General features: G+C 34.5%; 1 protein-coding gene across 1 annotated transcript in view; it reads left to right on the top strand.

Annotated features, from left to right (window-relative positions):
* unc-104 (kinesin family member unc-104) overlaps positions 1 to 13900 on the top strand; it is a 211127-nt gene that overhangs the window by 66091 nt on the left and 131136 nt on the right. Inside the window, exon 6 of the mRNA XM_089090220.1 lies at positions 2210 to 2353. Within this exon, the coding sequence (XP_088946346.1) occupies positions 2210 to 2353 (144 nt within the window). The remainder of the gene's footprint in view (positions 1 to 2209; positions 2354 to 13900) is intronic.

Raw genomic sequence — 13900 nt, 5'->3', positions numbered from 1 at the left:
TACTATCCATGTATGATTATAATATACCAGACAAGTAGATTAAAGCGATTAGTGCTATAGTGCTCACTGCGGACAAGATAGGAGGTGAGGGCGGTAGTTGGCTCCGTTTGAAATCAGTAGTTAAGCACAGTTGTGTCCTATCCCCGTTTGTATGGATCATTTTGACGAACTTTGTCTTAATGAACTTCATAATTGTTATGGGAGAACGTGGCATCTAATCAGAAGGTAAAAATTTTCCTAGACTTAGGTTACGCGGGTGATTGAATGTCAAAGAAAAATGTTAGCAAAATGGATGAGTTACTGGAGTTGCTAAGAGTTCATGGTGCAAGAATATGGCGAGAAATTACTGTTAAGAAGTCTAAGTTGCTTAGACTGGCAATTGATGAAATTTAAGAGGTAATGTTAGGTAATGAGAAAATCAATCAAATGGATAACTTCACTTAACTAGATAGTATTAATAGTAAAGATGAAATTAATAAGTTATTGGCAGATACAGTGAAGATGTAAAACTTAAAATAGCTTAGGCGAAGGTTTTTTTTTTTGTTTTGTTTTTTAATAAAATTTGGAAGAATACTGAGATATGTCTGCAAAATAGGATTGCAATGTTGGAAGCCAGGGTAATGACAGTGGGCAAGCATGACTATAAAACTTGGACGCTTCGAAAGGCCGAGGAAGATTCGTAAAGAGTTTTCCAAACGAATTCTATAAGGATAGTTTTAAGTAGGCCTACTCGTCTTACTGACCGTATATCCAAACTGTAAGCTGCACGGGATATTCAGTTCCATCCCAATTTCTAGAGCTATAACGAAAGATGGCTAGGCCACGTTTTACGGATGAAAGGTGACATGTTGCCCAAGATTATGCTTTTTGGGTATCCACCTAGGGCCAAACAAAAAGCATGTTGACCCCTGATGGGGTTAATTTGTGTTTATTTGATTGTTTATTTTTCCAATGGCAAATTCTGTCGGATATCGGCTATAGGATATCGGAAGAGGGCATATTTTAACTGAAATTGAAAGTTCTAGTGCACTTTTTAGTAACGATTGTACCACAGGAAAGTGTTAATTTCCGCTATCTATGCCACAAAACATAATATTTGACCAAATTGGGTCAAGATGCTAGAACTATCGATTTAAAATTATGGAAAAGCTAGGTACATATTCTACAAGTCACGGATCCTATTAAAGCAAAACGGCGATATTTGCGTTGAAACCAGAAATCCTGGCCCGAGTGGGGACTAAAGGTTTCCTAGTAAAAATTATGCGGTAGCGAATCGGCTTAGAACTTTTGAAAAGCCATATGCGTATCTTCTCGGTCAGAAGTAATACTGCACCGTGATGCCTTATTGGTCCCTAAATGCTAACAGTCCTAACAGAATGAACGGCTATTATGTAGAGCGTTTATGCAGCATTACTAAAGGTTGCACCTTATTCCTTTATTGCACATCGTTTATTGACGGAGGGAGTAGGGGGAATGTTTTTTTATGAAGTAAAAGATTACATTTGCATTATTCTATTAGGTGGCTGTGAAGGTTCTTCAGGATAAGTGTGGACCATGTTGAAAATCGTAAGGTGAGGTAGGCTGGTTTATATGACAACCCTGCTAATGTTGAAAACAAGTTCATTTATATATGTTGTATTAGTTTTTTATTCCAATGGCGGGACTCATTTTATAATCAAACTCGTATCATAAGCTTGTCTGCAAAAATGGGGGAGAGGGAGAGGAGAGTACTCCCCTGGAGTAAAATCTTCCCAACGAAGTGTTTCCTACATAAATATAATCATTATGGCCTGAAAAGCCATTTTGGCAATTCGTTTCCCCCCTTAAAAACTCTTAGGGGTCGTGTTGTTAGGAGTGGTTTTCATTCTCGAAGCATTGTTATGCGAAGTTGAGCTTAGGCGAAAAGGCCAGGGACGGCTGGGGTTGGAACTCCTCTAATCTTTTGATTGCACGAAATATGAAAGTAAAAACGAACAGAATTGGCTAAAATGTATTTTTTTAAATTAAAGTGAAGAGTAACAAAATAGCTTCTAAAGAACAGAAAGCGTCCTATATAATAGAGGGCTGCTGCTCTATTAATCTGTCACTCTTTATGCTAACCACACGAGTTGCTAATGAAAGCGTTGCGATTGATTTTTCTATATTAATGGGTATTTTTATGAAACTTAATCTTATTTTTCTTTGTTTTATTGTTCTTATTTTGCTGCAGGTGAGCAAAATATCTCTAGTTGATTTGGCTGGGTCTGAAAGAGCTGATGCGACTGGAGCGAAAGGAACAAGGTTAAAAGAAGGGGCTAATATTAACAAAAGCCTTACAACACTGGGTAAAGTCATATCAGCACTTGCAGAAATGGTAAATTTTTCTTTATTCATTTTATGGCTCAATTTTATGGTTTGTATTATTTTCAATGAAGTCTTGGCTGCTTATAAATTTTGCATGTTGGAAGTCAGACATCAAAAGGCGGTACAGTACCTCCATTTTGTGTATTTTACTGGTAGATTGTCCAGATTTCCTGAATACGGTTTCAGGGATCCTTTAGTATTCCGAGAAGAATCGCCAAAATCCCAGGTGATTCGTAAAGTTTCAAAAAGAAAGGAACAGATTTTATTATGAATTCTTGTTTCAAATTTTAATTCGACAAACAGACATCCTAGAACAGGATGCCAACGATTATTCCTAGAACATCGAACAAATAACAATTACTAATAGTTAGAATCATTCGTAAATGGAATAAAATTACCTTCCTATACTCATTTATTCGATAGGTTCGCCACTTTCCCACTTTTTCTCTTAGCAATCTCCTATTCTTAGCATTTTAACTAAAAATTATGTATTGGTTTCGAGTGAATTTTTAATCTGAAGGGAAATCCTCAGTTGACACTAATATAAGATGTACCATTTAATGTTTTATGTTGCATTGTATATATGTTAAAGGACTATGTAACTGGTTCTGCTAAAGAAAAGGCAAAAACCCATATCCGATCTAATTTAGATTTTATTTTAGTTTTAGATTCAGTTTGTCAGAAAAGAAGATGACTTCTAAATCTTAAAATTATTTACAAAGGGAAATTCAGAAAATAATTTAAAAATTTACCCTGGGGGCCGTATTTTTTTTAACGGGGGGAGGGGAGATTGGCTCCTCAAAAAGCATCTTAAATGTCTGGGACTATGTTCTTCTGAAAACACTATATAAGAAGCATAAAATGTTGCATTTACTATGTTTTTTTCTTGGTGACTTTTGTCTAGATTACTTTTCTTTAGTCATGAGAATTTTTCCCTTCTTTACAACCTCTAAGTTTTCGAAGGAGAGCCTGATTGGTAAACTAACCTGACTTACTGAGGAAATGGAGATGAAGAGATAAATCCTTTATCCAGATGTTTCATGAGGTCCGTGTAGGTGTGAGAAGGTTTAGTCGGTATTCTAATATCAATATCAGTTCTGTTCTAATATTGTTGAAAGGATGGTACTCCATTACCCTTTAGAGGTTAAAACCCAGTGCTTCATGAGACAAAAAAAATCCTTGTTCAAAGAGAAACCTTAAAAATAAAACTGAAGACTAGTGACTAATAACTTACCTAGGTATTCCTTATTTTTAGTTATTTTAGTATCTGTCTTTCTCTTTTTGTATTTTATTTTAGCTTTTTAATTTTTTCATTGTATTCTACAGTTGTCTATCTTGCTCATCTAAGGACGCATAGCTGTATATGCATACGAAATATTTCCGACTCAAATTTATTTTCCCCTGTTCAACGCACTAGCATATATTAAAGTTGTCTTTGTTCTTTCTTACCCGGTCTGTTAGGCTTTAAACCTTTCTTTTAATGTGTTTTTTGTCTTTATTATTTTCAATACTATATAGTATTAATGAATTTAATTTTCAATTTAAAAACAGGGTTTATTCAAGAAAACAAATAACAACAAAACACAAAGAAAACACTAAAAAAAAGACAATATAACAGAACAATTAACCCTCCTTAACCTTTCGCTTGCTTGTAGTAATCCCTTAATCATAGGAATAAAATATAAAAAAAGAGAAGAAACGAAACAAAGAAAAAAAATCTACACTTGCCCTCCTCCTGGTCACAACAACCCTTCTAAACAACAACTCATTCCACCTACCAGCACAAAAAAAAAAACTGTTTTCATCCAACAGAATTCAAAAATCTGTTACCTTTTAATTTTTTTTCTTTTTGGGAATTTTAGAGTGAAATTCAATTTAACTATTCCTCAAAAATTATACAATCGGAGACAAATTGTTTTAAGATCTCTACGGAAATCACACACATTTGCCGACTTTTTTGGAAAATTGGGTAAATTATTCAAAAAATTCAGCCCAATGCGATGGATTGAAAATAAAGATCTAGTTCTAACAACTTGATGTGTCCTCACTTTATTAGCATATTGTGTAGAATAATTGTGTTTTTCATCGGAAGTAAATAAATTTAGGAACACTTAAGAACTAATTTGGAACAATACGTATACTTGAATAATGCATGATTTTCCTAGCCATGACAGAGGGATAATATTTAACTGTACATATTGAGATCTAACTGATGCTCTTTTACTATATCCAGTAAACACTCGGAGTACCATGTTCTGTATCACACATATTTGCTTTGATTGAACTGAAAACGTACTAGATCATATGCTCACACAATATACCATATATAGGTGGACTAAAGAGCAACAAATTAATCTCATCGCCTAGTTCGGGAATATATTCTTTAACCTTCTTATCATTCCAACATTTCTGGCTGATTTTTAAAACTAAGGCATTCATCAACAATAACACCAAGATAGCTGATATTATTGGTACGCTTTACTACATAATTATCCATTTATATATCAGTGATCCAAGGGTAATAATTTGAAGACCTATCATACATAAAACAAAACTGATTTATTCTGATTTAATAAAAGTTTATTTACTCTCATCCACTTATCTATGCATAACATACATTTTTTTATTATTTCTATTAAATGAGCTCATGTCTTTGCTGCCACAGTAAAATGGGTATTGCCACAGCAAAATGGCTGAATTTTAATTCCACAAACTATTTTGGCAATTTTTCTGCTTGGATTAAAGCCATTATTTCACAGATCATTTTTTCATTGTTGTTATTGTATCAAACAGTTCGTGGTAACGGACTGTAAGTTATAAGTGACTCAGCTCAATAGTAACCAAAACTCTACGAAACGGAATTTTGACAACATTAGGCGGCCTACAAAAAAATGGGATTTTTATGCTGATTCCAGATATATAAGATTCTTTAAGTTTAATGTTACCCATCAAAAGCTACGAGCCTGAGAAAATTTGCCTGATTTTCGAAAAAGGGGGGAAACGCCAACAAAAGCCAGGGGAGCGTAATGAAAATCGCTCCATCAGTTTCAGTATATCAGAGAACCCTTCTGAGATTACTGATTACTTTTTGAGATTACTAATCTCAAGTATGATTTCCTGAGATTACTGAGAGGTAAATATAAGGCAAAATCTGCTATTCAATGGGAAATGCAATTTTGAATTCCCCTCAAAATGTTGTTGAATTTATTCGTTTACTACGGTTTGGACTTTAGATTATCTTTCACTTGTTTCTGTCTCTTGTTCTCTTCACTACCATGTAATAATTTATAATTAAAATGAGTTTCGACTAACCCTGATATTCTTTGAATACCTCCTTTATAAATGTTTTCTTCTTTTGGCTGAAGGTTTCTTTTGGTCGGATTTTGAATACCTCCTTTATAAATGTTTTCTTCTTTTGGTTGAACAAATGTACGTAAAACCTTCACCAAACTTCTAAGGTCAATAACATTCAATCCGCTGGGCCATGCTATAGCTAACGTTGGCTAACGGGCTAATACGCCCTTTATTTCAAAACCTTTATGAAATCAAACAGTTCGCGGTAACGAACTGTAAGTAAGGTGCGCCCCGGCTCAATAGTAACCGAAGCTCTAAAATACGGCTGCCAGATCAAAATTAGGAAGGATAAACTTAGAATTATTATACAAACCTTGAGCAGTATTTATCAAACTCGTTGCGGAACAGCTTAAGTCATTGATATATACTCTAGGAATAAAAAGGAGCCGAACCCTGGGGCACACCAAATTCAACTATTCTTTCACTCGACTTTCAGACAATTCTACATACTGTATCCTACCAAATTATTTGTTAAATTTTGGAGGTCAGGTTGTTTGAGGATGTAAATGCTATCGACATCTATCGTTGTGTTTTATTCCTTTTTTTCTTTTTAAATGATATGCATGGGCTATTGCTTAGAAACAGCATTTTGGATCTATGCTAAAGTTATAAAATGTGCCTAATATGTTTTCTACATATTTGAAAATTTTTATTAGCTAGTGTCTAAAATACAGAACATGTCTTGATTTTTGCTTTTTCAAATGCTTATTGAGTAAGTCTGCAATTGAACGGTTAATTGAAATATCAATTAAGGTTTCCCTTGTATGGCTGGCTTAAGTTACTATTATTTCTAGAATGCAAAAGCTACTTTATTTTCAGATACCTTCCGCGCGACATAATTATATCTGATATATCCTAAGTTCATATTAATATTTCATTGCTATCAATTTTAATTGTGTATTTTTCTTTCTTTTTTCATGCGTCGTCTCTCTTTAGGCGGTAAGTAAACTTTATCTTTCATTGTATTAATGCGCAATACTTCTATACTTATTGATGCGTTTATAAATAAAGATTTCTTAACGGCTTATTATCTCTTTTTCTCTCTTTCAATTTTAATTGCAAGCTAGAGAATTGTGCAAATAAATTGTTAAAACAAACTGTCTACAGCTCCCTTTCTCATCGCCATTAGAGCTTAACCGTCTATTACACCTGCTCCACTTTACTGGACGTAATATAAAGCTAAAAAGATAGCCCAATATAATCTTCTCGCTGTTTATAGAGGTATTTGTTTAAATTTCTGATAATACGTATATCTATTTTATGTTTATCCCGTGTAGAACGTTTTTTGAAATTTAGTTTTTAGACAGTTTGTTACTTTTGTCTGGAAGTTCTTATAGAAAAAATCTTAAATTGCTTGTCGAAGGAGAAAACAATCTAAGAATTTAAAACCTGAAGGACTTCTATCCTTTTAAACGATTTTCTATCTTTATGTATTTTATTTTTACATTTTTAACTGAAGAATAATAGTCACAAAACATATGCACAAAGACACAAAATAACGAAAAAAAAGACCGTAAAAAAATTGACCCCATTATACCCCAATGCATTAGGAATACTGCAGTTTTGGGATGACCCCAAAATGAGTAAGATGAAAATGACCAAAAAATTAAAAATGAATAAAGCAAGGCAAAGCAAAGCAGTTCCTTAGACAACAACGACAAAAATTATCTATAGATAATCAAAATAATCCATGTATTTCCTTGCAAGAATAAAAATTTCAGTGCATCGAAAACAAAGGAGCTGCTGATCTCCTGGTCGAAAGTGCTACGCACCCATCCCAATTTCATATTCAAAAATGAAATTATAAGGAGTCAATAAGCTTTGTCTCCTGGGAATTCACATATCCACTGATCCGTCTTGGAACACCCATCTTAATTAAATGAGAACCTCCTACGCAAGAAAACTCATGATTACTCTTCGACGCCAAAGTTTTTTCCCACCCAGCTTTGATGATCCCATTTTACAAGTCTTTCATCAAGCCCATTTCTGAATATGGATGACCTCTGTGTGCTGGTGTTCCAAAAACTCTATTTGCACTGCTTCAGAAGATCCAGAATAGGGATAATGGGTGGGTTTAGTCTTATCCATGACTCTCTCTCCAGTCTCTGAAACTAGCGTGGATGGCTGGTTTCAATAAGTACTTGAATTTACCTCCTTCTGTAAGGCTTTCTCGTGGTGTACCCCAGACGCGACAAGACAGACACTAAGGCGCACAGCTTTGTCCAATCATCTTAAGTTTGACTTAAGCCCAGAACTGAGTACTTGAAGCACAGCTACGTTCGACAGTGCTCTTATAGGAACGATCTTCTTGTGGCTGTTCTCCCTAAAAATTTCTCTGTCGACTCCTTTGGAAGAAGATTCAACAGACATTTACTACCTCGTGATGGAAGGAAATAAGAGAATAGCGATATATCAGATGCTTAAAAGTACCTGGTTCTGCGAATTTAGGAATACAAAAAGAAAAACATTTACAGCTCACTATTGGATATGATTGAGTTAAAATGCTTAATGATTTATGTTGCAGCGTTATAGTTGTTACATGTGGCAAGAAAATGTTGACGACTAAGCACAAATACAGTAGAGCAAATGAGGATGCACCATTAAAATTATATAACAGTTGCATGGGTTTTTTGGAAGGAATATATAACTTTCTTCATTGCACCAAAGTTTTTTTCGGTGTGCATGCAAACGAAATTGATACGACATTTAAAACTTAAACATTCTTGAACTAAGGCACTTAAATACATAACAACTCTTACTTTAGTTAAGCTCCGAAAGTCAAAACATGGATAATAATTTGCTGACCGTACAAAAGGAAACTCGTTTTACTGTAACTTAATAGTAACTGAGAGAGCAAATAATTAAATTGACTATTGGCGCGTAACCATTTCTCTCTTTCTGATTCCAGCTTTCTTGAACTTTATATCTCATATTGCCTTCACGACGTTTTATTACTTTACAAAAATATATTTCTTTATCCTTTCTCATTTTCCTTTCTTTTCCTTTCCTTTGACTTTTAGGTTTTTCGTCTCCTTTTAAAGTTTTCTCCTTTCTTATTATAATAAGCAAACTATGAATGTACACAAATGTAACGCAGTCCACCAATACCCAAAAAGGTGTAAAGAAAATTAATTTTTGTCCATAAGTATTTAATTCCGAGAAAAAAAAATGAAGTTAAGATTTTATGTATATATATATACCGTATATAAATAGTTATGCACAATTCAATTTCTTTTTCTTTCATTTCTATCGGAGTTCTTTCGGTTTTGACCTCGTATACTTGCTTAGAAAATTTACTGCCTCTGGAAGTAATTTATGAGTAATTGTGGGGAGAATTATACAGCATGGGAATAGAAAATTGAAATTAATGGACTTGGAAGTAGGAATGGGAAATAATATTGAGAAATTTAGTTTCCCTTAGTTTGCATTGGCCCAAAGAAGTTGAATAAAAGGAAAATGAAGTGAAAATATAAAATGGGTAAAACTTTTAACTTTAAAATAATTATTTTTAAAAGTTGAAACAAGCAGCTATGTTAGATGCGAAACAACTCATTATATATTTCTTGGTATTTCAAAGATGTACTGGTCTTGAAAAACAAAAGGAGACTTTTCAACACAGCTCATCCCCTCCAGACAGAAACGTGTTAGTGTATTTTCAGTGTTTAACCTAGATGCACTCTATGTCACCATCAGTCATGCCATATTGATGGACGAAGTATGAGACATTTCTAGACATTTATTGATTTAAAACCTTAATGTGTACCATGGCTGAAACGAAAATTTCCCAAAAATTATCTATCGATTTCACCATTACTGTACGCAGGGCCTAACCACGAAAATACTGACATGTCATCTACAGAAATTTCTAACTTTGGTCGGTAAACGTAGCAGTTTTACCGACTCCTGCCGTGATTTTACAGATTGTGCCAAAATTCTCGAATTTGTCTAATAAAGAGCATTAAAATAGTGGCATGACAGGTACCGAAATCTGAATCTCGGTTGGTAAATGCAGCGATTTCACCGACTCCTGCAGTGATTTTATGTATTGCATTTGAAACGGACATTGTGCTAATTATTGACAAAAAAAGTCGGTAAAAATGACCAGACATTCGGTAAAATCTCTTGCTCGCCCCCCCCCCCATCATTTTGGCTAGTAACGTCCGGGACTGTACGGTCATATTTTTCCAGTTTCAAACGACTGTTCTTTTCTTTGATATATCTCATAATCAGTTGTAATAAGTTTAGCAATGAGGGTATTTTAACCATGGAATTTAGAATTAAGTGCTTAGTAAGTGTAACCACTGACATACATTTTTTTGTCCGTGTTTTCTAAAATAACCAGAAGATTGAGTTTGGCAAAGTTTAGTAGGCGTGATGTATTACTAAAAGATGTCCTTTCTGTTGTTGGTAATATCAGTCTGGGTTTGCATGTCTTTGTTCGTAGTTGGTCATTATCTAGGTTTCATATAATTTAGTGTTAAATGATGGCCAATTAAATGATACACAGCAGTCGTTTGTTTTTTATTCAATGGCGTTCCTAAGATAAATTAAATCTTTATTTCGAGTCTTAATTTTTTTTTTTCTAAACGTTTGTCGTATCATCTTAATTGCTATATTTTTTTTCTACAGTCTTAGCCTCCTTGAAACTATAGACCGTGGAGCGCTTGTCAAGGACGTTAGCAATCATTGATGTAGACCATTTTGTAACTCTTATACAATAAAAATGCTGAACAGAAAAAGAATGTTAAATGCATTCATTACTTAGCAATAGATTAGATAAGATAAGATATTTATCTCAGAAAATGGCTATCACAAGCCCCGAAGGGCCGAATTCGCATTTCGGGGTCATATAATAAAAAAAGACATAAATAGCACAACAACTAAAAAACTGGCTAAACAATGCCAAAAACAACAATATCATAAAGGCAAATCCATTAATTATTATAAAAAAAAGTGTAAAATTTAATAAAGTTAAAAACGCAAAAATTAAAACAAAACCAAAAAAAAAAAAAAAATTGATATAAAAATAATGTTAAAAAGGTTTAAAATAGATTATATAAAAAGGGGAGGGAACGGAAGAGCCAAACGGACACCAGCATGGGTATCACCAGTAAAAAAAAAAAAAAAAAAAAAAAAAAAAAAAAAAAAAAACTAGTGGTTTATTTGATCAGTAATGAAGGGGACAAAGGTTTTTCCATATCTGGAGGTTAAACAACGGATGGGGGACAAGATAGGGATGGGTTCAGAAACAGTTCGTGGGAGGCGGTTTCTGAATGGGGAATGTCTTTTGGGGAAAATTTTTTCCGTGTAAGGGTTTATTATTGCATTTTTTGCAAAATAGTGACATAGCGTTCCTCTCCTGTGCTCAAGAGTTTCTAGCTTGGCCTTTTTTAGAAGGTGTGAATATGGTACCAAAGTTTCTTTTAAAATTATTCTTAGGGCTCTTTTTTGAATAGATTCAATTTTATCTGATTCATCACGGGAGATGCCAGGATGCCAAACTGGACAAGCATATTCAAGATGCGGGCGGACAAAGAAAGTATAAATCTTTAAAGAATGGGATAGGGGGATATTAAATTTATTCAAGAGCTTAAGGAGAGACATGGATACATTAGCTCTACGGACAATATCTTTCACGTGGATATCCCACTTTAAATTAGAGGAAATTGTAACCCCAAGTAATTTAAAGGAAGACACAGAAATATCTGGGGGTATAGGGTCATGGAAGGCGGGAATAGATTTCAAGAAATTTATCGTAATTATATTTGATTTAGTGGAATTTACTTTCATATTTAGTTTCTTAGCTTCATCTGAAATGTGGGATAGAATTTCAAGGGGGTCACTTTTAATATTCCTGTGACATACTTCGAGGATCGTCAAGTCATCCACGTATTTCCACCGATGGGGGAAGTCCTTACCAATATCATTAATCATGACTAGAAATAAAAGTGGTCCCAATAAGGTTCCTTGAGGACTTCCACAATATATTGGGAGGGGGTTAGAGAAAATATTTTTGTATTTAACAACTTGGGATCTATTTGAAAGAAACGATATAACAATATTTACTAACAGAGGGTCAAGTTTAAAGTTAACCAGGAGTGAACGAATTAGGGTGGTGTGGTCAACCAGGTCAAAAGCTTTTTGGAAATGAACTAAGACAAGGTTCAGCCAGACTTTTGGTTTATCAAGGTTACTTACGATGATATGCATTAAGCGCACAAGGTAATGGGTGGTGGAAATTTTCTTTAAGTTACCAAACTGCCGGGTGTCAATACGCGGACAAATTTTATCCTTAAGCCAGTCACAGAGGAAACCTTCATAAAGTTTGGAAAAAACAGAAGTGAGCGTAATGGGGCGAATGTTGGCGAAAGTCAGACTGGCACATTTTTTAGGGACAGGTGTTACAAAACCTTGTTTCCAGCAACTTGGGAATTTATCAAATTTTGTGATGTGGTTGAAAATATTTGATAAAGGCTCAGCAATTTTGTCCGAAAAGGCTTTAATTAAGTCAACTGGGATGTCCAAGGGACAAATACTTCATTTTCTAAGCTTAAGAATTTTATTTATAACACCAGAGGGAGAAATAAAGGGGAAGGAAGTATTGGGAGGAATAGTTTGACTTCAGCCAGTGAAAAGGGGGAGACTTTGCACGATGGAAGCAAGGTACAAGTTCAGATCGTTGGCAGTCTTACTAGGGGGTTCAGGGAGATGAAAATCAATTTCGGAAGGACTTTTTCCATATATTTCTTTAATTTTTCTGTACCATTGATTGGGCTTGTTAGAATATAGATCTTTGAATTTATTATTATAATAATGAGAAGCTGCTTTTCTTAATTGTTTCTTTAGGAACTTCCTTAGACTATTAGCCTCACTAATGCAACCTGCTTTGAAAAAATTGATTTTTTTTTCTTATAAGTTTTTTAAAAGACTCAGTAACGTAACTGTAGAACACGTTTTAAATTTTTTCTCAGGGAAGTGGAATTCATAATTACTCCTCAATAGATTTTGGAGGGACAAAGTCATGTAGTCAACGTCATTTGTTTGATACACAGTGGACCAATTTACAGTAGTAATCCAGGAGCAAAAATTGAAAAGTCCTGAGTCTGTGAGAGGTCTATAAGCGGTTCAGTTATAAAAAACGACTGTTTAACTTTAGCCAGCGGAGATAGGAAAAGTATAAAGTGGTAACTAACCCCTAGAGGGGGCAGAGTGGTGTCGGGTTTGTAAAACTTCAAAAGATTAGTGCAAATTAAATCAAGAGTAGTATTGCCTTTTGTAGTAGGGACATTAACGACCTGTTTTAAATTAAAATTATTACATGCACAGTCAAGTTTCATATAATGTGTGTCACCCATCAGGAAAATTCCCTGATGTTTTTATGCTGATAGCACAAAGCCAGTATTTACTTTTAATTTCTCTACAAAATATTTTTTGTCAGTGGATATCCCAGTAGGAGAGCAACAAAATCAACACAGGCACATTAAGTTGAAAGTACATGGCAAGATTTTAGGTAGAACACACATCCACATAACTTCATCAAAGGGATTAAGACACGGAATTGGGATTTCACTTGGATATCAATCATTACGGATAAAGAACAGAATTACGCCACCTTTATTACCCAGTGGGTGGTTTTCTGGTCTGAGTTTAATAAATTGAAAAAAATTGTTAATCTTTAACATGTGCAAATTTTGAGCTTGAACTTCAGTAAAAGCAATTACATCTAATCTATATATTTTAGAAAGGGTGTCTAATTCATTGAGTTTTTCAAAGTTAATGCTTTCAGCGTTGCTCAACAAAAGTTTGGGGAATCGAAAGCGACTTGTGAAGGTACCGTTTTTACACTTTAATTTTTTTATATGACAGATGTGGTCAGGGGTTCTAGCGGAATTCTTGACGGGGGCTAAACTGGGATAGCGAGAACAAGGGACAGGGGGAACAAATCCATCTTTTTCAAATACAAATGTATTTAATTGAGCAGGTACTAGCGGAGACTCTAAACAGCGGTAACTATTTGAAGTTTTAGAAACTCTGCATGGAGGTTTTAAAAGAGGATCATTCTGCCTGCTTACTTTTAAACCAGAGTCATACTGGTAGGGTAGCCAGGGGGGATAAGGTACAAGGGAAGGGAGAAAGGTTTCATGGTGGCCTGGGAATAAGTCAAGTTGGGAGTGTTCTTTAAATGGGGGGTCGGGGGGCAAGA

The sequence above is a fragment of the Artemia sp. Qi Xiang Cuo genome, chromosome 6, assembly GCF_049724085.1.
Source record: "Artemia sp. Qi Xiang Cuo chromosome 6, ASM4972408v1, whole genome shotgun sequence".
In the NCBI taxonomy this organism is placed as follows: domain Eukaryota; kingdom Metazoa; phylum Arthropoda; class Branchiopoda; order Anostraca; family Artemiidae; genus Artemia; species Artemia sp. Qi Xiang Cuo.
Note: the sequence above shows the minus strand (reverse complement) of the source record. Positions and strands in the feature narration are given on the sequence as shown.